Here is a 24,121-nt window from a genome sequence, read left to right on the forward strand (position 1 = left end):
GTTAAATTGTTTAAAGGAGACCTATTGTGGTCACAAAAAGCCCAAAGTCCACACCAGCAGAAGCTCCTCTCTCCCACAGAAAACCCTGCTCATAAAACGCCTCGTCAGTAGTCCCGCCATTAATTCTGTGACTTTGTGACATCACATCACGCTACCATGTCACGCGTTTAGGTAACTTATGCCTCGCAGCTAGTTTGGCACATAAGAATTGATTCAGCATAGCTGCTCTGTTGTTGATAGTGGTACTGGCTCAGGCGTTTGTGAGCTGACCAATCAGAGGAGACTTGGTATTCAGGATGGGGGCCGTTAAAGAGACAGGAGCTGAAACAGAGTGTTTTAGACAGAGGTGCTGCAGCGATGGACAGTATGAGAAAACTGGAGTGTTATTTGGTCATTAAAGCATGTCAACCTGTTCTAGTAGTAACCCAAGATAACATTATGAATCTGAACAATGAATGAGCATAATATGTCTCCTTTAAAATGATTTACGAAGTGTTTTATTAAATGGTCATTTAAATTAGTCTACCATTATTTATAAATATTTGTGAAAGGCTCAAACTTTCAGGCCTAAAAAAGATTATAACTCAGTTAATTTATTCTGGCTTTAAATTAATCAGTTTTTTTGATCATTTACAGAGTAATGAAAGTAAGTTAATGATCATTTAAAAACTTATTTTTACTCATTAAACGTAGGCTACAGTAATTGAGTATGAGGACTGTGGAAAAACCTTCAGAGCATGTGATGATTTATCATTTATCCTATGACATCAGAGGCACACGGCGCCTTGTAACTCTTATTTTCTGCACACGAAGCAGCAAAACAGAAACACCTCAGCACATATCTGATTTTACACTTTAATGAGGCTGCTCTCGCGATATTTCAGTATCACGTGACAGGGCTACTTCCTGTCACGTGACATTGTTTCGCCTGAGCCGCGGGGTCGCTGCAGACGCCTGAGTGAAGTTAAAAATGGCCAGAAACGAGGAGAAACAACAAGGGAAGTTGAACAGACTTTGGCTTCAGAAAGAGAGAGAAGGTGAGCAGATAGAAGTCGTAACAACCGCTGTAATATTTCCTATACTTTGCTCATAAAAACAGCTTTCTGACGAGCAGCTAGCTTTAACTGTTAGCTACAGTGATGCTAACTGACAGTTGTTATGCTAACTTCATCTAAAAAAGTTCCTGTGGCTAATGTTCCTCTGATGTCTTCATTATCCGCCTCGTATAAGTAATATCAAAAGCAAGTCCTCCATTTTTTTTACATTGCTAACAACATTTCTTCTCCAAATAGCTGTATTTATGTAATGTTTTCTTTCAATGTGTCATTTACAGAGGGACGACTCAAAGATGTACACAAGCGGAGACCCAAACTGGTAATTAACAAGATAATAAATTAACATTAATAATTCAGCTCAATGCAGTTTTACTCTTACTAGCTTGTTACAGCCCACACTTGTCTTCACAGTCTACTCTGAACTCAGCTTCCTCTGTAAAAAAGTGGATCCCCAGCATCAAGAATGAAATAGAGTATTATCTGCAGGTTAGTGATGCTTCAGACAGATTCTACAAAGATAGTTTCTACTTACACTCAATTCCCTTTCTCTGATTGTGTCTCTGTTTGTGTCTCTCTCAGCAGTCCCAGCTGTCTCATTACCCAGAGAGGAAGATCGCCGAGTTCCAGCTGCACATTGAGGCTTTAGAGAAAGAGTACAAAAGCTTCATCACCAAACTACGAGTTATTGACCCCTCCTGTAAACATAAACCGTGGACTCCTCGAGCGTACTGCAAAAGGAGAGCAGACACACAAGAGTCTCCAAGTCTTGGTCAGTGCGCCAAAGGTTAAGGCCAAACTTAACTACATAGCTGGTCAGCTATGTAATTAACGACAACATCAGGCTCACTTAGGTTGCGCCGCTGATCTAGCTGAAGCCTTGCTAACTGTCTTTTTAGATTACGCACACTAATGTGTATATTATCTGTAATTGGAAGGCATAATGCTATTTCAGCCTGTGTCAGGCCTTGATTGAAAAGATATGTGACGTGGTGATCGATATGCTCCTGCTCCTCTGACATTGCTACACTGAATGATGTTTCCTGCAATAATTTGATATACTCCACTATCGTTTTGTCTTCTCAAGACCTCGAGAAAATTATTCCGTTATTTCGGGAAAATGGCAGTTGTTATTTCGAGATAATTCTCGAGATATTTCGAGATCTCGAGAAAACAAATGAAATTAACTCATTATCAATGTATGAATGCATGGCCCTTTAGGGCTTCCGTACAATAGAACAGAAATTAGAAGCACTAGCAAAATATACAAAAACATACAGAAGTCAGAAAGCACACATATGAGGATACATCTTCTGTATGCAAAAAAAAGTGTGATATACACAGCATATACGTAACCATGTCTAAAGAGACTAAGTAAAGTTGGATAGCGGAAGTTTAGTATTTAGGGCAGATCTAAAGAGGTCGAAGGTTGATGCAATAATATGTGTTTTGAGTTCACTTCTGAAAGTAAAAGAATCGACTCAGCTAGCCTCATGAATTTGGATAGGAAGACAATTCCATATAAGAGGAGCTTGGTAAGAGAAGGTCCTATCACAATACTGATGTTTTATTCATTTTTTGAATACTTAGTAGACCAGCATTAGCGAAGTAATTTGTCCAGTCAGCATAGAAGTCTAGTTGGTTACTTCACTGTATTGGTCAGTTATGTGAAGTTTGGGAGCAGAAGTAAGGGGACGATATTTGTCAGAATCTGTGATTGTGGACACCTTCAAGATTGATCACGATCTAAAACCTCAGATCACCCACCCTTTTTCATCCAAGAATATTAGCCAAAATACAAATGAAGTTTGCAAGTTGACAACAGTAGAAGAATTACAAGTAGCTATGGTTGAATATCCCAATGAAAGAGGTTGATACTAAAAGTAATGGGTTATGAGAATGTTGGGAAATTTAAATGACAGCAAAAAGGCAAGGTGGAACATTTGCATTTATGTATGTATGTATGTATGTATGTATAAGTTTATTTGACAGCAAAAGTACATAGCTTCTTCGCTGTACCAAAGTTAGTTGTAAGGTAAGTTACATCTGTAGTCCCTGGGCAGGATACAGAGACAACATCTCTGTCAAGAAAATAGAAAAAAACAGATACAAGATCATAATCAATATAGAACACCATCAGTAACCCCAACAACAACAGAAATAAAACATTGAAGTACTACAACAATAACAACTAGATTTCAGATTTCATTCTTGCTTGGGCTGATTTTAGCCATGATTTCATCTTAAATTTAAGCTGCATCTCTTTCTAACATAACTTTATACCAAAGTTCCAAAAATTGGTCGCTCTAATAGAGAGGGCAGATTTGCCAAACTCAGAAGATCCGTGCTGTACTACACAGTTACCTCTGTTGATCATCCTGGTTGTCCTCCCATTATCTGAGCACAGTGTTATGAACTCTATTAATTGGGAAGGAGGCAAACCATTGATCACTTTGTACACTAAACAAGCATCAGCAAGACACAACATTTTCAAAGGTTAGGAGCTTATACCTCTGAATCTTGTTATAGTAATGGTTTTAACCTGGACCACATTGGCCCCAGTAGTGGTAACCTAATTGCTTTTTTGTCCAGTACCTTGAGTGTTTGTTTGTAAAGTGTCTGTAGAGCAAGTGTTGTTTTTTCAACTTGTGATAAAGTATGAGCTGTGTGACAAAGTCATTGAGTGCAGTTACAGTTTTGCAGCATTTAAGGGTAGCTGTTTTTGGTTTGTGTTAATATTTCAATGATATCATTGCAGTCTCATTGGCGTCCAGGTTGGAGATACTCTCTAAATTGTTTTAAAGGCTTTTTTACTGAAATAGTCATTCAAAAAGCAAGTTTTGGTTTAATGTTCTTTTTTAACTGCTTTAACTTTTTAAACATACATATGCAAGTTTTTTTTATTACTATTATTTAGAGCTTTCAAGACACACATGAAGCACAAGACTGCCCTTTCAGATAACTGAAGATAGAGGAGCGCCTTGGGAGTGTGTAAAATTGAGTATTATTGGACTTGGGATCCAATGTGTGACCTGACTACACCGTTTAGACTAATTTTAGGAGCTCTGAATGACCAAGCGATCAGGCAGCTCCTGACTACAAACACTTACACAAACTGCCAATCATTTTTTCCACTGATGATGCTGGTTCTCTCTTTCACCCACCAGGCTTCCTACTCTGAATTTTCTTCCTTGTCATGGTAGAATACACAATATAATAGTATATTTCATTATCATTATCTATCTACTTTGTATCCCCTCAAAGATGTACTGCTGTCCCTGCTCATTCTTTTTATCACTGCTGCTGATTATATATGCAAGTGTCCAGTAGAAAACATAAATGTATAACTTAAATTTGCTATAACTTTAATCTCCTTTGACATGTTTCTGACTGAATTTCAATTTTGGTGAACTATTCCTTTAACACAGCAGTAGCTGATCTTTCACACTTCTGTGTACCTTCACTCTCATTTACAGTGAAAACCACTCGGCCCTGTGAGTCATACGACAGCGGCAGTCAGCGGGGTGGAGGTGAGAGTGACCTGGCTTGCAGTTGGACAGGAAGTAGCAAAACCTCAGGGGAACAGGGACCTCTCAGCCTTTCCCCTGTCCCCACAGAGGCAGTCCTTGCAGACCAGGACCAGCCCCTCTCCTTCGACCACACTAGGCTGGCGATAGCTGCTGCTTCCTTCAAAGGACCGTCAGTTCAACTAGGCTCTTCTCAAACCCAGAGCCTAGCCAGGATGCTGCAGTGTGGCCTGCCAAACCTTGTTAACGCTTCATTGAGACAAACCGTTTCAACCCAACGCAGAGAAACGGAGAATGCTGATGGCATTGGACAGAAAAGTGTCGTCCTAGACCCAAAGTCAGACTGTGAAGCATCAGAGAGGTTACCTGAGAAATCATCCAACACTAGGACAACAGAGGAGAGGACGGGCCATGTCCTGGGACTAGACTGTTACTCTTCTTCTGATGAGGAGGGTGGCACATGATATTTTTTGATCATGACATATAATCCACAATGTTCCTCATTTTGAATTACAGTGAAGGGTTTTATCCACCATATTCCGAGCCCCTATGATACATTGTCCTGATAATGGGCACGACTTGTCCATGAGTTTCCCCAGTAACCTGGTGGATAGAAGCTCTCGTTATGGTGTTGGGTCACATGGGCAGATCAATATCATGATTGTTATCACAGCAATTTTGAGAATCGCATATCACAAAAAAAATCATTTGTCTCTTTGATGTTTGTTTCAGATTTGAGTTAAGTGTAACGTATTGTGATATCAGGACTGCGAATCACAGTATGAAAGTGTTACAGAGAGGAGCTGAATTTTCTTATTGAATTAAAGCTCCACTTGATGTGTAAGGGAAAAGGTTTGCTTGCAAGAAACACATGAGTAATGTATTTCATTTCAGGTTGAGAAACTCATCGTAATTTTCAGGCATTCCTTCATTTATGTGATCAGTCATCGCGACCACAACTACCTCCATTATGCAACAGAAAGAAGGAAGACCGTGTGAGAAGCAGACAGTAATTGTTAGAGATACTTGCTGATTCAGTGATTCATTTTAGTCCGCCACAATTAACTAGAGCAGCAACACCGAACACGACCTGGTTAGACCCCAAAACCCCACCCTCCCACCTAACCCGTTCTATGCAACTGCTGTTGCTGCGAGGACCGCTTTCAGATTGACACTTCTGGGAAACAGGCTCATCAGCTTGTAGAGTGCAGACACCCTGTGCAGTTTATGGTTATGCTTGACGTATTTACCCTTTTAGTTGGAGATCTGTATGCACGCTGCAAGGTGGGTTTCCCTTTGTCTCAACAGGGGTGTGGAGAAACGAAACTTTTGCAACAGTGGACAGAGGCAAGGCTTTTGGGGTCCCCCATTGCGGTCATCAAAATACAGACTAAAAGGAGAAAATTTACTTTTCACAAAATACAAAACTGACTTGACTTCTCAAAGAAGCAGTTTGCCAAAGTTTAAGTGCATGAGACAACATTGCAATCAACTTTTGCAGCCCCCTCCACCACAAGGTTGGGTACTTCTCACATTGTCACATTCTTTCTCTGAGGTTGGAAAGATGCCCTTTATCACAAACCACTAAACAGAGGCAAATATTTGCAAGTAGATTATCTTTATTAAACAGCAGATAAGAGCTGATGATAAATGGAAAAGTTTGCAACCACAACGAAATGAGCAGCGTAATACCCGTATCCAAGGAAACAAACCCAAAAGTCTCACAAAGACCACAATGATATTAGTTCTTCAGTGAGTGGGGAGGAAACCGGTGTGTGTTAAGCTTTCCTGTAAGCTCATCTCTGAGGGTACTGGTTGAGGTTAATTCTCACCTCTGTAAAGAATCGCTGTCTCTCGCTACCGGTTTCTTCACACGCAGCCAGCAGGAATGCATAGACATGCATCCTTTTCATGTGGCAGCAGCATCTTCCCACCAAGAATACGGTGTGTGCTACTGAAACTGCTGTATCACTGTTTACTAACACTGTGCCTCATAAAGACTGATACAGGAGAATAATACATGTTATAATAAAGCATTTTTGAACTGCTTAATACTAAAGATAAAAATTAAGATTCAGTTTCTTTTTTGAGGAAGCACTTGATGTGCTTGACAGCTGTGAGTAAAGTCCCCACAAGTGTTAAAAAGTGTGTTCGTCTGGTCACAGGAGAAAAAAGTTTAGATTTCATATAGGTCACTATACAGGTGACTGTGGTTGCTCAATCTTTCCTTTCGTAGAAGTTGTGAAAAGGTCTCATTCTGATGATGACAAGTTGGTGGTTAGTGAGGTGGGGGTCAGCTGAAACCTCTAGCTTCCTTTTCCTATAGTCTTTTATATGCAAGGTGCAAAGTCAAAGTTGAACAAGTGAGCAGATAAAAGACTCTGCGTGTGATTAAGCCTCATAAAGTCAATATCATGCAGCAAGTCGCAGAGGAGAGGAATAGATGAGTAAATAGATGGATGTTCTCATGATGTTTCTTGGCTATAAGTTTTAACTAACGTGCACTTCAGTCAGTGTGGGAGGGTTTTGTGGGTGGCGAGTGTCTTGACAGCTCGAGCTTCTTTTTTCAAAAGTCAGAGGTGCTCAGACAAAAACTACACACCTCCTTCGTGCAGAGGCGATACATGCACACAAAGTTTATCTCACGGTGAGGACCTGCAACATGAGCTGTGACCAGAGCTACCCGTTCCCACAGGTGTTCCTCGTGGATGAAGGCAGTGGTCGTGGTGTTCGGCAGCACCCTTCCCAGTCACCAAATCTCATACCCTGCTGGTCCTTCCCGCCTCCCCAGGAGAGAGCAAGGGGCCGTGGGAAGAGTCGGGGCTGCATGGGGGTCAGCCACAGCGCAGCCCTGGTCGTGCTGATGCTATTCCTGCTTGTGTTTGTGGCCCTGGGGCTCGGATTCTACCAGATTTACAACATGCAGAAAGAGCTGAAAGGCATTAATAAGGTAAGGGTGTGAGAAATCAATTTTTATTTTTCCTGTGTCGTTTCAATATATTGTATTTGTATTGTTTTGTTTTCATTTTTTAGCACCTTGTAATGCACTTTTGCACTGAAGGTGCTGTATGAATGAAGTTGAAGTTGAAATACAGTTAGCTTTTAGTCAATAAGCTAATGATGACTGCAGAAGTGACTGGAAATAAGTAATTTTGAGGTTGAAAACGGGAAATGTGAAAATGTGGCAGCAGTGTGCAGAATATTAGAAGCAGGTCAAGAAGTAGTGAGGCTTCAAAAAGTAATTAGTAGATAAGAAATAATACTGTCAATGTTAATAATATTCCTGTGTGTAGAATAGGGCTGTGTGATATGGAGAAAAAAAAATCATTTTTGCTGAAAAAACCTGAAACCCATGCAGCACTTCTACACTTTATCATGATGCTGTTTTCTCACACATTTTACCATGTTTTTGATTAATTGAGCAGCCCTCATGTAGCTTATTGCTTCTTGTGCACTTTTAATGGGGGCTCAGTAGCAAATAAAAAAGGTGTGACTTCTCGCGCCTTTGCTGGGGATGATAAAGAGGTGTGAGGTGGGTGAGGTGAAAGGAACACCGAGCTGGAAAGTTCATTAATTAATACATTTATTCATCTTTTGAGGTGTTCATGTCCCTCACACTCTACCTCTACTCTGACATTTAAAAATGCGAACCGAGGCTGTAATTGTTCCATCTGTGGTCACCGGTCCAGTGAGACAGGATTTCCTCTCTCTCTGACTTGAGCTCTGAGAGGGCTCTGAGAAGCACAGAGGCACTTTGTGATGTGGTATTGAGATTCCTCTTTCTCTTTTGTCTCACTAAAGGCGAAACCTGCGAGTGAGTTTAATGCGGCTCAGAAGCAAATCGGTGAGTGTAAACACAGCACACAACACACACGCGTGAAGTATTCCCAATAAAGTAAAAGAGGAGCTGATGTGACTTTAATCTGATGGTTGTTTCAGGTCACTATGAACCTGAGGTGAATGGAGGAGACAAAGATGAAGACAGACCTGCAGCACATGTGATAGGTAGGTTGAACATCATGATTGAAATGGTACCAATACTGTGTGATTCTCTTTTTCTGTATAAGACGTGACATTATTCCTCTCCTCTTGCAGGGCGGATTGAAAAAAGACCCTCCGAGACTTTGCGCTGGGAACCGCGGGTGGGTCGGGCTTTCACATCCGGAGGAGTTGCTTACCAGTCTGAGGATGGCGCTCTGCAAGTCAACGAGACCGGGCTCTTCCACGTCTACTCCAGAGTGGAGTTGATCTTTAAGAACTGTGACCACAAGTCCTCTTTTGATCACTCTGTGTTTGTGAGGAGAGTAGGACTCGCCTCACCCATGACCCTGATGGAGGCCCACAGAGCAGGTTTCTGCTCCCAGCAGCCGGGGCGCTCCTGGACCACAGAGAGTTACCTCGGCTCCGCCCTGCATCTGCAGAAATACGACAGGGTCTTTGTGAATGTATCGCAGCCCAATTCTCTGAGTCATGCACATTATGCCAACTTCTTTGGTCTCTACAAGATCTGAAGAGTTGGAGGTTTTTGTTGTGTAGTGATTTTTACTCCAGTGAAAGAATGTAAACTGCTCAGGCAGAAGTGAATCTTACTCGACACTTTGCCCGAACGATACCCGTGTTGATTGTCATTTCATGTGACATATAATATCTGCACTGAAAACCATAATATGAAATATAATGTTAAAGGTGCAATGTGTAAGAATGTTAGCTGAAAACATTCAGAAATAAACTAAATTCATCAAATTTCAAATCAGTCACGTTTTTGACGCCATGACATCTCTGTGATTTCTACTAAAGCTCCCAATCCAGAACTGTAAACACAAACACTCCCCCGACAAGTGGCCAGTTCTTACACATTGCACCTTTAAAAGCCCAGAGAAAATCATACACATTCTCCTTAATGCCAGCTTTAAAATTAGTGAAACAAATATTGTGCCTTTTTATAAAAGTTGAGAGAGTCAGTTAACACTAATGCGCTTGATCTAGTTGTAGCATCTGTAAAATATTTATTCTAGTGTGGATCTGACACTTCTGATGTCTTAATGTGTGCTTATCAAAGGGAAACAGTGTTATATGGTGGTAAATAAAGAGTTAATTTAAAGTTGATTTTCTTTTGGAAATGTTTTTGTAAATGAGGTTTGACATGTTTGAGCTGTCTGTCATGTAAACACCCACAGGAGTTTTGTTCATGACCACTGGAAAGTATTTAGATGGAGACACCAACTCAATTGTGGTTCTGCTCCTGATAATGAACTTGATTTCCATATATTCCACCGAGGTGCAGCAGAAGTCTGAGAACAGCCAGGTTTGTATTTTGGAAGATAGAAACTAAAATGATACTTTTTCTCCTTGATTGAAAGTTTAGAATTCGTCTTACAGACCACACTGCAGTGCAGATGCATTTCAGCTGAGCTTTATTCGTGCATTTTCACACCCTCATCACGCTGGGTGTTTTTTTACAGTTAACCACAAACATTCATGTTAGCAGAGTATGAGCAGATGTGCAGGCTGGGCACAGATGAGGGGACAACACGGCGTCAGGTTTGACGTCTGTTTCCTTCCTGTATGAACATTTGAAGGGTCGTACTTGTGTAGAGGTCGATTTTGTGAAAGAGCTTGCGTTTCCTTTTAACCACGTGGTAAACTTAAAATTTTTGGAACAGGACCCCGGAGTGCTTCATATGTGTATGTGTTTCAGTTTTTTCAGACTAAATCATAGTCTGCTCATAAAAGCGGACGTGTTAGTGTTCTGTTCCTCATTAGTACACCCTAAAAAAGTGATTCTCTAGGGGAAGCTCTTTTGGTGCTATATAGAACTTATCTCTAAAGGATGCTATATAGCATCTTTGTCAAATTGTGTTACATAGAACCATTAGAGGCGCCGTCACTATATTATTTCAAACAAAAATGGGGCTAAGCAGCACCCTAAAGGGTTGCTTTGTTTCGTAATCATAGCCAATGATTGTAATCATTCTTCCTACCTCAAAATTGAGACTGGAACTGACAGATCTGAGTATCCAAGCTGTCTTTCTGTATCTACCACCCTGTTCTCCTCCTTAGATTCTACATGTTTGAGGTTACTCTTAAATAAATGACCAGAAAAAAAACAACAAAAGAAAACGGTGGGGTCGATTAACAAAACTTGTATTCACCATTTTTCTGATTATCTGAATCTGTGATTTTTTTTATCTGATTGCCGATAAAATGAATTGATTTAAATATGTGCTACTACTGAAGCAGCGTGTAATCTGCAAAGTAACTAACTGAAGATATTTTTTAAAAATGTAGTGGAGTAAAAAGTACAACATTTGCACGAGTTTGTGAATTTACCTCAAAATTAGTTTAGTACTTAAGTAAATGTACTTACATTCCATCACTGCTCATATGTTGCTATGAAGGTCTCTAGTATAAGCTGCACATGGAGCCTCAGTGATAACAGGCAGGCATGTCTCCTTTGAGGGCCTTGCAATATTTCCTTAGACCTAAAGGGCCTTAGGGGCACAGCAATGAACCACTGCTTTATTGTGTTTTCCTCAGGAGATAGCTACACGCTGTACTTTAAAGCAGTTCTTTTCCCCAACTCAACTAAACTAAGCTGAACAGTTTGTACGGCAAGGACGCTATTTGCTTTTGATTAATACGTTCACATCACACAGGCAGACCATGATGTTCGAAAGGCAAAGCAAACGCTGCAAGGCTGAGTGTTGTTTACTGTTGAAGTATTAAACCACAAAGTCAGATCAAGGTCAGATTGGTAGCCAAGCGGCTTCCTATATCACCAAATGAGATATTATGCACTACAATCACCATCTGAAGTTTGAAATGTAAAAGGCTGTTTAGCACAGTCATGCCAGACCTCATGGGACATCCGTACAGAAGCTGATGATGCATATTGTCTCCCAGAAAAAAACGTCTGTCAGGAAACAATCCTAATGTGCTCATATGTTCATTCAAAGAGTTTTTTGGTTGCTGTGAAAGTTCCTCCTGTCCATATTGGCTGTGAAGCGATCCCTTCCTGAGGCAAAACAAACATAAGAGATTAAGGTGCCTTATCTGTGGCGAACTAGAAACGAACTAGATGGGATCTAGTCAGAGAAGTAATGGTTTTCATCAACCTCGACTGTTTCAGTGTACATACAGGCGCTTGAGTGTTGTTGTAAAGCAGACCTGATGATGTGTAGGAAAGTAAAGAACGAGCACACGGTTTCAGGTTTAGCCACTGAAAGGATGATGACTACAATCTCCTCGACGTTTCTGTGAAATAACACCACCGAAAAACATTAGTTTCATCAATCCCAGGGCACATTTTGTCGGCAGCCCTGAGAGACAAAAACACAACAAGCTTTCACACGTGTCAACATTTTGTTTTCTGGAATCTTTATAAGGCTTGGAGGAGTTGTTTTTGTGCTGACAGGCGAAAATGTCACAAAGGTTCCAGGAGTGGCAAAAGTATGTGGACGCCCATGCCCCTGTGGGGGTGTTTATTGTTTTCGGTTTGTTCCTGAGAGGTATTTATCTGCAATATTGAATATTCATGATAGAATAAAGAAGAAGTTTAAAAACATGTTTAAAGTGACAATGCGTGGGCATAGTTTCACTGGCATGGACCAAACCAACCCACCAACTGTCTCCAGCTTCTGATTCATACATCACTGAAGTACCAGACATAAGCTTTTTCCAACTCTACCCACCTGAAACCAGTGACAGGAGCTCAGAGACAGAAAAGAGAAATGCAGAAATCTCTGATAGGAAAGAGGGAAAATGTGTCTAACCTGGTCAGAAAATGGTGCGTAAATGTAGGAGCCATCACCTTTATAAAGATGAGTGAGAAAATTAGATTTTTGGGTCTTTAAGGGAAACTTAATGACACATCATGCAGTCATATTTCATGCAGACAGTGGTTTGCAGTTTGGGGCACGTCCTTCCCGGCACCACTGTGCATGAAGTGAGGTAGACAAAGAATTGTGTTTCCAAGTTTGGTGTGAAGGAACTTGTCTGGCCTGTACAGAGTCCTGACTTCAGACCCATCCATCACCTTGGCATGAACTGATTTACAGACATACATACAACATCAGTGTTGAACTTCACTAATGCTCTTGTTGCTGAATGGGAGCAAATCCCTGCAGCCATGTTCTTACATCTGCTGGAGACTGACCAGGAGAGTGGAGGCAGTCCCAGCAGCAGATCACTGCACATGATATCGGTGTAGTGTGAGTGTCCACATACTGATGTGTGTGAGACAAGCTGCAGATGATTCTGTGTGACTCATGTTTTACCAATGCGACACGGAAAAGTTAAGGAGACCGCGAGGAAACTGAAACTGAAATGCTGAGTGTCATTTCCACCTTGTCTTTAGCGCCATCTATCAAATATTTAATGAATTGCATTTAATACAACCAAGCTGCAAGAAATAAAAATAAATAATGATTTTTTTTTTCCTCTGATTTTTTCACATGTCTGTTTGTTGGTTGGTTTTTCAGCAGGATTACATAAAAAATACTGCACAGATTTGCAAGAAACTTGAATAACTTGAGGAAGCTGGAGGTCTCAGACCAGAACAGACCCCATTAACCTTTGGTGCAGATCAAGTCTATACAACAATAAATTTAAACATTTAATATTTTGGCACATAAAAATACAGTGTGCAAGAAAATAATGCAACTTCAGCCTGACGTGACCTCATCTAGTTTCCAGTATGGCTATACTGAATGTATTTACCAACACAGTAACAGCAACCACAAGAACAATCTTATATAAACAGATGTTTAAAAAGATATGTTCATGAATAAAACACTGGTATAAAATTGTTAAATATTTTACATTTATTGAAAATAGTTTTTTAAATGGTTTATATGCACTTATTGACTTTCTATATATTCAAAATTCTCACGCAGTTTATCTTTACACCACAAGAGGGCAGCAAATTATCATCTATGCTGATTACGCTCCCTCACACTTGACCTGGACACCTTACACACACACCTGCACCTGATGAAGTGACGGGGCGTGACGTCATATTTGTGGTGCAAGTTGTTTGGTTGTCGCCTGACATGTTCCTGTTGCTTGTCCAAAGTTTAAAACTGTTTCTTTAACAGAAATGATACCGGCCTGTTCAGCCTGCATGTCCACAGCCGGGCACCGTGCACCGGTTGACTACATGGAGCTACTTTTATGAAGGAAATCATCGGTGAGTTCATGTTTAAACATTACATGTTATAGTTTGAAATGAGCACATGGAGGATAAACTTTAGGTAGTGAGTCACACACCTGACATGTAAAAAAAAATGTATTTATTTATTTATTTATTTTGTGCACACAGTTGGTATGTTTGCAGTTTGATGGCCCTTTTTATGTGTTCAGGCTCATTTTCTTTTTTTCTAATTGTCGTGTGCTTTTGATCTGAGGTTGCTGAAGCTAGATGTGTGCAGCAACTTACGCTTACAAGTGGTTAAAACAGGCGAATGTGAATAAATACAGTCGTATGATTTAGGGAATTAAGCCGCAAGATGATGAAGTGCACTCTGATTGACTGGTCTCATGATCAAATTTTAGGGAACATATTTCTCAGTCTCCAGTCATTTAACATAATATCATGATGAACTAAAAAAACATGTGTAGACATGAATGAAGTAGATGACTCGTGGACAATTTCCTTCCTAATTCTAAGGAAAGACACATCATGGGTTTCTTCTTCATTGTTCCTCTTTCCAAGTCGCCAAATGTTTCGTATTACATAACCCTGCAAGTATAATTGTATGTGTAGAAAGAGAGTAAACCAGCTTACCAGGTGAATTACTGCCAGCAACAGACTGATGTTTCGCAGCAGACTGTGGTGTACTGTGGGACACACTTTGTTCTGATTACCACTCCACAGTGCTGCGAGGACAAGTGTGCATCAAGCACGGGTCAAGTGTCGTTCATGTTGGTTACACACTCACCTGTTTGGTGCTCCACATCACAGGTGTGGGTGTTTTAACTAGACACCAGCTGCATCCAAAGTAATTTATTCACAATGTAGTTTAGTTCTTTGAAGAGCTGTTGAGTTTTATTATGTTCTGTAAAATAGACTCACTCAAATGACTCCAGATTGCAAAAAGTGAAAATGTTTCACTTCCTCTTCCTCTATTTTCAGGATGTGATTTCATTTGTATGCTGTGGATGTGTATTGGCATGAGTACTGGTCATTGTTAAGACTATGCAGCCAGTGGCGCATAACAGTGGAATGCATAATAGATGTTGCAGAGCCTCACCTGTGTGTGGGTTACCTGTGTGTTGATCTGTCGGTAATGCCTCAGGGCTCCACAGGGGGGAGATGATGTCGCTCCTCTCCCTCAGTCAGTCAGGACACTGAAGGTTTACTATTCCTCCTGATTAAGATAAAATTAGTGCCCACAAACTACTGTAAAACTGTGAACACGTGTTTTAAATAGTTTCCTTTGTTAATGTTGTTTAATCTGGGAGAAAGATGGATGTTTTGATGGTACTCTGTTTAAAGAGTTTCTTAGCTAGCTGCTGAAGACCTTAAAAAATTGTCCCCATAGAGTTCAACTGTTTCATCGATGGCATTGAGGCTCGTCACCATTACAGTCAAACATCTGTGCTGTTTGGCTCAAGTGCTGACTTAAGAGTCTAGTTCATACACAAGCAAAAATGTAAGTTCACATTTGTGTACCATATTGATATTTCTACTAAACATTACATATCACTTTCATATTACATATTGATGACCTGCCTGTCATATCAGAAGGTGGAGGAGAAGGTGGTGGAGTAAGAGGCGACAAGGCAGCCAAACCAGTGACCACCAACATTTGTATGCATGACACCACAGGATATTTTCAAGTAGGCCGCAGGACAATTTACAGCCGTGCTTGTGGCGACAAATAATAGATATTTTTGATGAAGAGTCGGGACATCTCTATCAGTGTTTGTTGCGACCAAACCAGGTATTTTAAGCCTAAACATGATCTTATCCAAACCATAACCAAGTGGTTACTGTGCCTAAACCTTACCATACGTAAGCACAGCGTTGACCGCAACATAAAACAGTCAGTCAGATTTCATGTTATAACTTGGATAAAATAAATAATTTAAATCAGTAAAGCCCCTTCTGGAATGGCACTCCGAGTCCAAGGCCCAGCAGTTAATTTAACCAAGCCTTATCCAATATCAGACTCAACAGCCCTGAATCACCAGATGTAGGATCTGCACCAGATTGTTCTGACTCGTAGATACCACACCACCTAAATACGCCTGCCTTTTTCCATCATGATCCATGCATTATTCTCTGAGAAATAGTTTTTGTGTAATCCTGCTGACAGACCAACAAACAAACTGACTCCTTTGTTTAAAAAGTAAAATCATTAAAGCATTAAGAGTTTGCACTGAAGTAGTTTTCTCCTACATTTTGGTATAAACACACAGTATGAAATTTCTGGCACCGAAGACAAAATAATTCAGTAGTGTGTGATCGTGGGAGTTGTTATTGTCATTGTTAAACAAGCTCTATTGCAAAATCTATGCGACTCGAGCAGAAATGTTCATGGATTTGGTAATGTTTTATTCATTCTTTACGGTTAGTCTCTTTCACCAACTTCCTCCTTCACTCTCGGACTCATTCCTGGAAGTTATCGCGACGTGACACACATGACCTTAACTACTTACTTGAAAATGTTTTGAACACTGTTGGAAACGTGTCTGATAATGTAAGCACACGACTCAACAAAATATCAAAGGTCTCGTCATTTTTTAATTTTTTTTTTTGGACGTTTCAAGCAAAAATCTTAAACCATGTAAGTTTTATTTTGCACTGTATTAGCTTTCTCACAGATTTTGGTATTATTACATTTTTCATAACATTCAAACATTATTTATACAAAAATAGTCTGTTTCATAATCTTCATATAGAAATTGTTTGGAGATTTCATTTTTTTTTTCTTTTTTTTGGTGCTTACCAAAAATAAACAAAAGTTAGTTTTCTAACTTTTGGAAGTGAATGTTAAACGGCTACAGATGATAAAATCTGTTGCTGACAATTACCGTATTAACTGGTGAAAACTAGAAACAGTTGCTGGATGGAAATGAGAAGCCTGATGTTATACTTTATTTAAAGAACTGTATTTAAAAACTATTATTTCGACAAATGTCAGCCCTACAGAATAATAACATGAAAATCAGAACATCATCTTAACTTTAGTAGTTTTAACTCATGTGAACTTGACTTTACTTTCTGTTTCATGAGCACTATCAACAAATAAATGAATAACATAGTCGTGAGCTCTAATCAGCCCAAAAATGTGAATCACCTACAGGTGTGCCGTGGGTGTGTTTTTTTTTTTTTTTGTCAGCCACTATTTATTTATTTAGTGTTCATTAAATAAAAAGCCACTGCGGACGAGTGAGGTGTACGTGTGCATGTGAGCACGAGCGGGAAAGGTTTCCATTGCCAGTAGTTACTTCAGATGAAAATAATGATTAAGTGAAATTGAAAGGGGGCAGATATAAATAAGACAAAAAGTTTCAGTTCTGAAGCATGTGAAAACACGCCAACATTCCATGTGACAGATGTGACATTTAAGAAAATGTGAAGAAAACACCTGTTCAACCAGACACTGTATGCCAGACAGTAAAACGAACACTGTACAAATTCAGCTTTTAGTAATCCGTACGAGATCTGAAGATGAGCACTGCACTGCTTTTGATCTCTTCTTGATTGACATTTTGTTTGTACAGTCATATTTCATGTAAAAGTCCCATTCGACGGGCACTACGAGGCTGCCAAACTGTTAGCCTTCTAGTTATTATGGTGCACTGTCGTCATAATATGGGACAAGATCAGAAACGGACATGTCAGTAAAGTTAAGAAGATTTGATGTTGTGATACCACCTGAAATATTATACTGCTTTTGATTATCCATTTACTTCTATTATCTTTTCCAAGCATTGTGCGTCCTTTGTGGTTATACTGTAAGCTGTGTTACAATCATAATAATAATACTAAGTATGATGTCTAATTGTATATGCAGTATGTTGATTTTGTGTATGCCCGGATCTAAACTCCATTGGCAAGAATTTCTGAATATAAGCCATGAAATTACTGCACGTACTCAGCTGCCCCAGAATGCACTGTGTCTCCACAGTCTGTCCAGCTGGCTGGCTACAGCAGCTACAGCAGCTACAGCTAGCTACAGTTGCCAGTTAAACCAAGATGAAAATAAGAAATGACAAGAAATGCATATCGTTGCTGTCCAGTCAATAACACATAGCTCCACATTTTGTATTTTTGATTTTTTTTATATAAAACTGAAGGAAGGAGTGCTCCTTTAACAGTTGAGACGATTCTCCTATTTCTTAAGCTGAACAAAACATTTACAGAGTCGCTGAATCATCTGAAAAATCCATTGCCACAAAGCTGAAAACAAGATGTTGTCATGAGTGTTTCTTAACTCATGACAAGTTGTCATTTTGGAGATGGCTGATGAGATGATAAGGTCATAAGGGACATCAGTGTTATGTAATGTGTACAACAATGCAATATGCCGGCCATGTTGCCCAGCATTTACTGCAATACGTGTCACATTTTGTTTGTTAAATCATGTTTTTTTTTCACATCCCTTTCTGTGCAGTTACCGATATTTACACATAGGGGTCACTGAACATCTGTTGCTTCACTGTGATGTTATCTGATGTGATTCCTTCAACGTCTGCTTCATTTATTATCAAGCCGACACTCACAGACTGAGTTGAACTGCTGATGTGAAAATGAGACCGCAGCTTTCTCCCAAATAAAAGGCACACATCCAATTGTTACAGGGAATGCACCTTTCTTCTGACAGTGCATCAACAACAACACTGGGGGGGACCACCGGTATTTATTATTTTAGTCAGCAGAAGGCTTCCTGGAATTGTACAGTATGCATTAAATCTCTATAAATTGCTCACAAATGGCTTTACCATGCCTGTGAGGCCGAATGCAGCTGGAGAAGCTGACAGATACTGGCAGAGAGCAGCAGGGGGGGATTCCCTGTGCCATCTCTCAAACTCTGTGAGTCTGTTTAGGGAAGGCGACAATAAACTCGGCCAGCAGTAGACAAACAGCTCGACAGAACCCACTCATGCCGCGAGATAAGGTCTATGAAGCCCAGTGTGGAGGTGGGACGAATAAACCTCGGGGGGACTCCCCTGTCCATATATTGGGAAATCTTATCGCTCTCTCTCTCTGAGTCTGTGTATTTCTCTCTCTGTCTGTCTCCCCCCTGTCTCTCCCTTTCTTTATTTCCTTCTCTTCAGCATCCTGTCTGCAGTTTCGTATCACCCCTGTCACATGCACACACAACATTTTCCATAGAAAGGTGCTAGAGATGTTTATCTAGGTCTCTCTCTCCGTGTCCCTCTGACACTGTCCTCTGTGATGCATAAACGGGTTCATAATGACTCAACCAGCAGCAGAAACCTGTTCCACACTGCTCTCCACTCCCCGCAGCCATCACACTTGCTGTTTTGGGAGCACAGTACCAAAAAGTGTGGGTGTGTGGTCCAAGAAATGTGCCCATCGTCTCCCTGTGTGAATGAAATGGAAAGTATGAATTTACCAGAAATGTGGGCTGCAGATCATTCGATTATATAAACAATCATTTCCTCAAATAACTAAGCACATTTTGCTTTTTGGTCAAGCGCCTTGCAAAGAAAGATCAAGCAATGCAAACCTCCAACGTGTTGTCATATATGCTTTTAACCAACTGCGTTGCATGCAGCATGTCAGCACTTCAGACTGTGGTACATTTACCATAAACAGCCAGACCACGCCACACACGCTGTCTTTCTTATCATGCACAAAAATGTGCAGGAAGAGGGCGCCGTGATTCAAGTGTAATTGGAGAAGTGAGGGCAGAAAATCTGTGCAAGTTTATGATAGATGTGATGTTAGGTTTCATGGTTCCCCCGCAGTGAGAGATAGCAGCTCTCAAATGTTTGAAACTGCATTAACTGATTTTTTTTTTTTGCCTACCTACCTGGCGTCAGCAGAATCCAGTTGTGAGGGCGACACTGATATGGTATCACAAAAGCGAGGTGGCAAATAGTTAACAGCAGATACAAGGTGACATTTCTACTCATTTGGAGTCGTGTTCCTGGCTTCATGGCAAATGACAAAAATCCAATATTAACTGTCTTTTGAGCTCAGTTTTTGGTCTCTACCAGCTGGTCACCAACTTTATTAGTTGGTTTTTTAAAGCATTTTTACTGGTCAAATTCAACTACTGTCTTGAGAAAAGATGATCCTGTCCACTGCTCTCTCTCAGCATCACAATTTTTTTCGTTCTACTATTAATATATATAAATTGCGGTGCCGTGCAAAAGCATTTTCACGGCCAGAAACAACGCTACGAGAGCGGTGAGAGTGAGACAAAACAGTAAAGTTGTGGGCTTAAAAAATGAGCTGAAACTTGTGAAAAAGCTCCATAAAGCTGAGGGGAGCTGCAAGTCAAGTCAGGTTTATTTCTATAACACATTTAAAAACAAGAAATGTTGTTTTACAAAGAGATTACATAAAACGCAAGAATTTAAGTAAATTACAGAAATAGATGAAATCGTAACACAAACAACATTACATGCAATAATAAGATAAAATAAAAAGACACTAAAAAGTAAAGAGTAGTGAGGAAGCTTCATGGGGAAAATTCACAGAAGAAGGAAAAGAGGTTTATAGGAGGGTGAATGTATAGTTCAGGTGATAATTAATTTACATACATTTGTTAATATTTATAGAAGCTATAGGCCTTTTCACCAAATACATTTTGACTTGTCACAGGACAGGTGTAGATAATAAATCTAGAGATTAATGAAGCTTCAGTTTAAAGCAACATTATATACAAATTGGCATTTTGTGCGATCTGGCGCCCCCCACAGTTTCTGACTGCAACACCACTGTCATAAATACAAATCCCAGGTCTGTAAAAGTTTGTCGGGCGTACTGTAGGCGCTAACTACAAACAAAACTCATCACGTCACAACAATGTCATGTGTTGAAAACTTGCATGTTGAAGTAAACGTATGTAACGCTGTGATCCTACCCTCTCACTGAAGTCACAGTGCAGAAACAAGTGTGGCGGAGCAGCTGAGACGGAGACACTGCGGCTTTTAGCAGCGTTCAGACACTTTTTGCTCGTTTGTGTCGGTCGATTTAAAAGAGCCGAGGTGATGCTGATCATATACAGTCCCCTCCAAAACTATTGGAACGGTGAGGCCAGTTCCTTTATTTTTGCTGTACACTGAAAACATTTGGGTTTGACATCAAAAGATGAATATGAGACAAGAGATCCGCAGTTCAGCTTTTAATTCCAGGTATTTACACCTAGATCTGTTACACAACTTGGAAGATAGCATCATTTGTAACATAACACCACATTTTTAGGTGAGCCAAAGTACAGGATCAGATAGACTAAAACTAGATTAGAGTGAATAATACTTGATATTCAGTTGCAAATCCTTTGCTTGCAATAACTGCATCAAGCCTGCAACCCACTGACCTCTCCAAACCTTTGCATTCTTCTTTTGTGATGCTTTTCCAGGCGCAGCCTCTTTCAGCTGATGTTTGTTTCGGGGGGTTTCTCCCTTCAGTCTCCTCTTTAGCAGGTAAAATGCTCAATGGGGTTTAAGTCTGGAGATTGACTCGGCCAGTCTAAAACCTTCCACTTCTTTCCCCTGATGAACTCCTTGGTTGTTCTGGCAGTGTGTTCTGGGTCGTTGTCTTGATGAAGCTGCATAATGAAGGATCTCCCGATCAGTTTGGTTGCATCTCTTTTTAAATTGGCAGGCAAAATGTTTCTGTAGACTTCTGAGTTCATTTCGCTGCTGCCATCATGTGTAACATCATCAATGAAGCTCAATGAGCCCGTCCCAGAAGAAGCCATGCAAAGCCCAAGCCATGACTTTACCTCCATCGTGTTTCACAGATGAGCCTGTGTGTTTGGGATGATGAGCAGATCCTGTCTTTCTCCACACATTAGCCTTTCCGTCACTTTGGTCAAGGTTCATCTTTGTCTCATCAGTCCATAAAACTTTTTGAGTCTTGTCTCTGTGCTTTTTATAGCAAATTCCAATCTGGCCTTCCTATTCTTGTTGCTAATGAGTGGTTTGCATCTTCTGGTGTGGTCTCTGTACTTGTTGTTGGTGATGTCACTGGCAGTGGTTTTAGGGTTTTTCTTTCCAGCTCTCACAATGTCATCAACTGCTGATGTTTTCCTTCGTCTGCCAATTTGACATCTGTTGCTGAGTACACCAGTGGTTTACATCTTCTTCAGGAAATTCCAAATGGTTGTACTGGCTACGGCCAATGTTTGTGCAACGGCTCCGATTGGGTCTCCATCTTCTCCCAACTTCATAATTGCCTGCTTTCCTCCCATAGACAGCTCTCTGGTCCTCATGTTGTACACCTTTTTAACTATAAATGCAGTCTGCAAAGGCAAAACCCAAAGCTGAAAATGAGAGCAGACATTCAGCGCTATTTATTGTTTGAATAATCAATTTAATGGGACACACCTGGGCAGCAAAAAACACCTGTCAGTCACATGTTCCAAAAATTTCGCTCACTTGTAAAATGGGTGGGTTGAAACAAAAGCTGCTATCTTTTTTTAACAGATCTAGATGTAAAATACCTGGAAATGAAAGCCAACATACTCATCTCGTCTCACATTCATCTTTAACACGAAAACAGTGTTTTCTTCCAAATGTGGAACAGTTTTTATCTTACTTAAAATGAAAGGTTTGTGTGTGCTGTTTCGTTTCTCAGATAAAGTAACATTTGATTAAAGACACAATGACAGTTGTAGGGTTGTCTGCTTGTTTTGCCTGTCAATCTTATCTGAACAAACCACATAGTCCTGATGAAACAGAGCAGTATTTGTATGTTAAACTCTAAAAAAAAAAAAAAACTAATTAAGGATGTTTTCTGTTTTTTTTTGTTTTTTCCTTTTTGAAAAAAAAACATTTTTCGGGTGCTAAAAAAAGTTCAATGGAAATGTCAGTGGTTGCATGCACAAAAACAACTTTTTCCTTTCTCAATGTTTATATGGAACATTTTTTGCACTTTTTACCACAAATGTACTTTTATGTGCACGTTGCATAAATCATTGTTTTTGTGAAAACAGTCAAAAACTGACAGGAAGCAGCCTTTCTCTCCCAAATGTCATGAGGCTGTGGTTTGTATCTTTAACAAGTAAAATCTAAATCATGTAAGTGCTAAATTTAAATTGGAAAGTGTGATGACATGTTATGTAAAACACACAGATCCAGACTCTACTGCATGACAGAGTTGGTGTAGAGTCCCGTCTCTTAATTTAGAGTTTGACAAACAAAATGACTTATGGTGTAAAACTGAGCCAAACTAGGGTACTTTTTTGACAGTCAACATCAAAAAGCTTTCATAGATTGAATCTCGTTTAGTTTAATGAAACTGAGCTACAGTTTTTTTTAACAGAGGTGTGAGGTGGTATGAAGATGCCCCTGCAGAGCAAAGCCCCTGGGACTCCCCCATCTATATCATTCTCTTTTCTATGAAATGTTCACGTTATTCATGCTATGGAAAACAGTGAGTGTCATAACCTCCCTGAGATGCTAAAAGTATTTTGAATGCAAGTCCCAGTGGGTCCCAGTGCACAAGTACAGGAAAGTCTATGATGGCACATACATACTTTGACATATACTGTGACATATGCAGGTCAGTTGACGCTAAGCAGCAAAGAAAGAGACTACACCCTCATGATATGACATACAGAACCTAGGCCAAAGTGGGTAAAACTACTTGATAACTGTTGATTACTAGACCAAGTTTGGGGCGATAGATTATCTACTTGACACTAAGAGTAGCACAGAGATCACAAAGCTAAAGACTTATTAGTCATTAAATTAGTCATTTAAATGAGTCATTTTCTGATGATGGACCGCTGCGTGCATCTCAAGAGTTCCAACAAAACAAAACAAAAAGGGTAATTTAATTTATTTTCTAGTGATATTCAAGTTGATATCCTTACTGATGTTGAGAACACAATTATTTTGTTTAAGAATAATATTGAACTCTGACTTTAAGTGATATTTTGAGAGTTCAGGACTGCAGGAAAAAAAGGAAAAGGATTGTTGGGATTGTTGGGGATTGTTGCTCCTAGTTTGTGTTGTTCTGGGGAACAATTTGAGTGTAACACAGTCCTAGCATGACGCTGGCTAGAGCTGATGTTAACATTTAGTCTGTCTGAGTTGACATAGAAACAAGTAAGCAAGTGTAACGCTTTCACTGCCATTCTGTATGGTTAAGTAAAGCACCAACATAGGCAGGGATGAAGAAAACTGCCAGCGAGTAAACATAGATAGAAACAATGCAATAAATGAAATACTGAAGCAGCAACAAGGACTTTTTAGTTGATTCTGGGGGCCCCTGTGGACAAAAGCAGTATAAGCGCCACCACCTTGTGTCTAAAGATTTTGATCTGTGAAAGAAAGATGAAATGCATTTTGTTGCGATGAGTTAATGTATCTATTTGTATTTGTGTTAAA

General features: G+C 40.0%; 2 protein-coding genes across 2 annotated transcripts; both read left to right on the forward strand.

The window, feature by feature from the left end:
* The first annotated feature begins 927 nt into the window (after positions 1-927).
* On the forward strand, positions 928-5,447 carry LOC141005422 (uncharacterized). The gene is made up of 5 exons (XM_073477274.1): positions 928-1,037; positions 1,334-1,374; positions 1,467-1,541; positions 1,635-1,824; positions 4,529-5,447. The coding sequence occupies exons 1-5, from the start codon at positions 971-973 to the stop codon at positions 5,041-5,043; spliced, it is 888 nt and encodes a 295-aa protein (XP_073333375.1). The 5' UTR covers positions 928-970; the 3' UTR covers positions 5,044-5,447.
* A 1,187-nt stretch (positions 5,448-6,634) lies between these two features.
* faslg (Fas ligand (TNF superfamily, member 6)) lies at positions 6,635-9,683 on the forward strand. The gene is made up of 4 exons (XM_073477275.1): positions 6,635-7,529; positions 8,381-8,423; positions 8,519-8,584; positions 8,675-9,683. Exons 1-4 carry the CDS (start codon positions 7,242-7,244, stop codon positions 9,088-9,090), a joined length of 813 nt encoding a protein of 270 aa, XP_073333376.1. The 5' UTR covers positions 6,635-7,241; the 3' UTR covers positions 9,091-9,683.
* The last annotated feature ends 14,438 nt before the right edge of the window (positions 9,684-24,121 follow it).

The sequence above is a fragment of the Pagrus major genome, chromosome 11 (genome assembly GCF_040436345.1).
Source record: "Pagrus major chromosome 11, Pma_NU_1.0".
In the NCBI taxonomy this organism is placed as follows: Eukaryota; Metazoa; Chordata; class Actinopteri; order Spariformes; family Sparidae; genus Pagrus; species Pagrus major.

Bases quoted from the DNA above. Each gene is read 5' to 3' on its own strand.
- LOC141005422 (XM_073477274.1), top strand. From the start codon at position 971: ATGGCCAGAAACGAGGAGAAACAACAAGGGAAGTTGAACAGACTTTGG. The intron at 1,542-1,634 runs GTTAGTGATGCT...TGTCTCTCTCAG, and splicing joins AAATAGAGTATTATCTGCAG to CAGTCCCAGCTGTCTCATTA. The intron at 1,825-4,528 runs GTCAGTGCGCCA...TCTCATTTACAG, and splicing joins ACAAGAGTCTCCAAGTCTTG to TGAAAACCACTCGGCCCTGT.
- faslg (XM_073477275.1), top strand. From the start codon at position 7,242: ATGAGCTGTGACCAGAGCTACCCGTTCCCACAGGTGTTCCTCGTGGAT. The intron at 8,424-8,518 runs GTGAGTGTAAAC...TGGTTGTTTCAG, and splicing joins TGCGGCTCAGAAGCAAATCG to GTCACTATGAACCTGAGGTG. The intron at 8,585-8,674 runs GTAGGTTGAACA...CTCCTCTTGCAG, and splicing joins ACCTGCAGCACATGTGATAG to GGCGGATTGAAAAAAGACCC.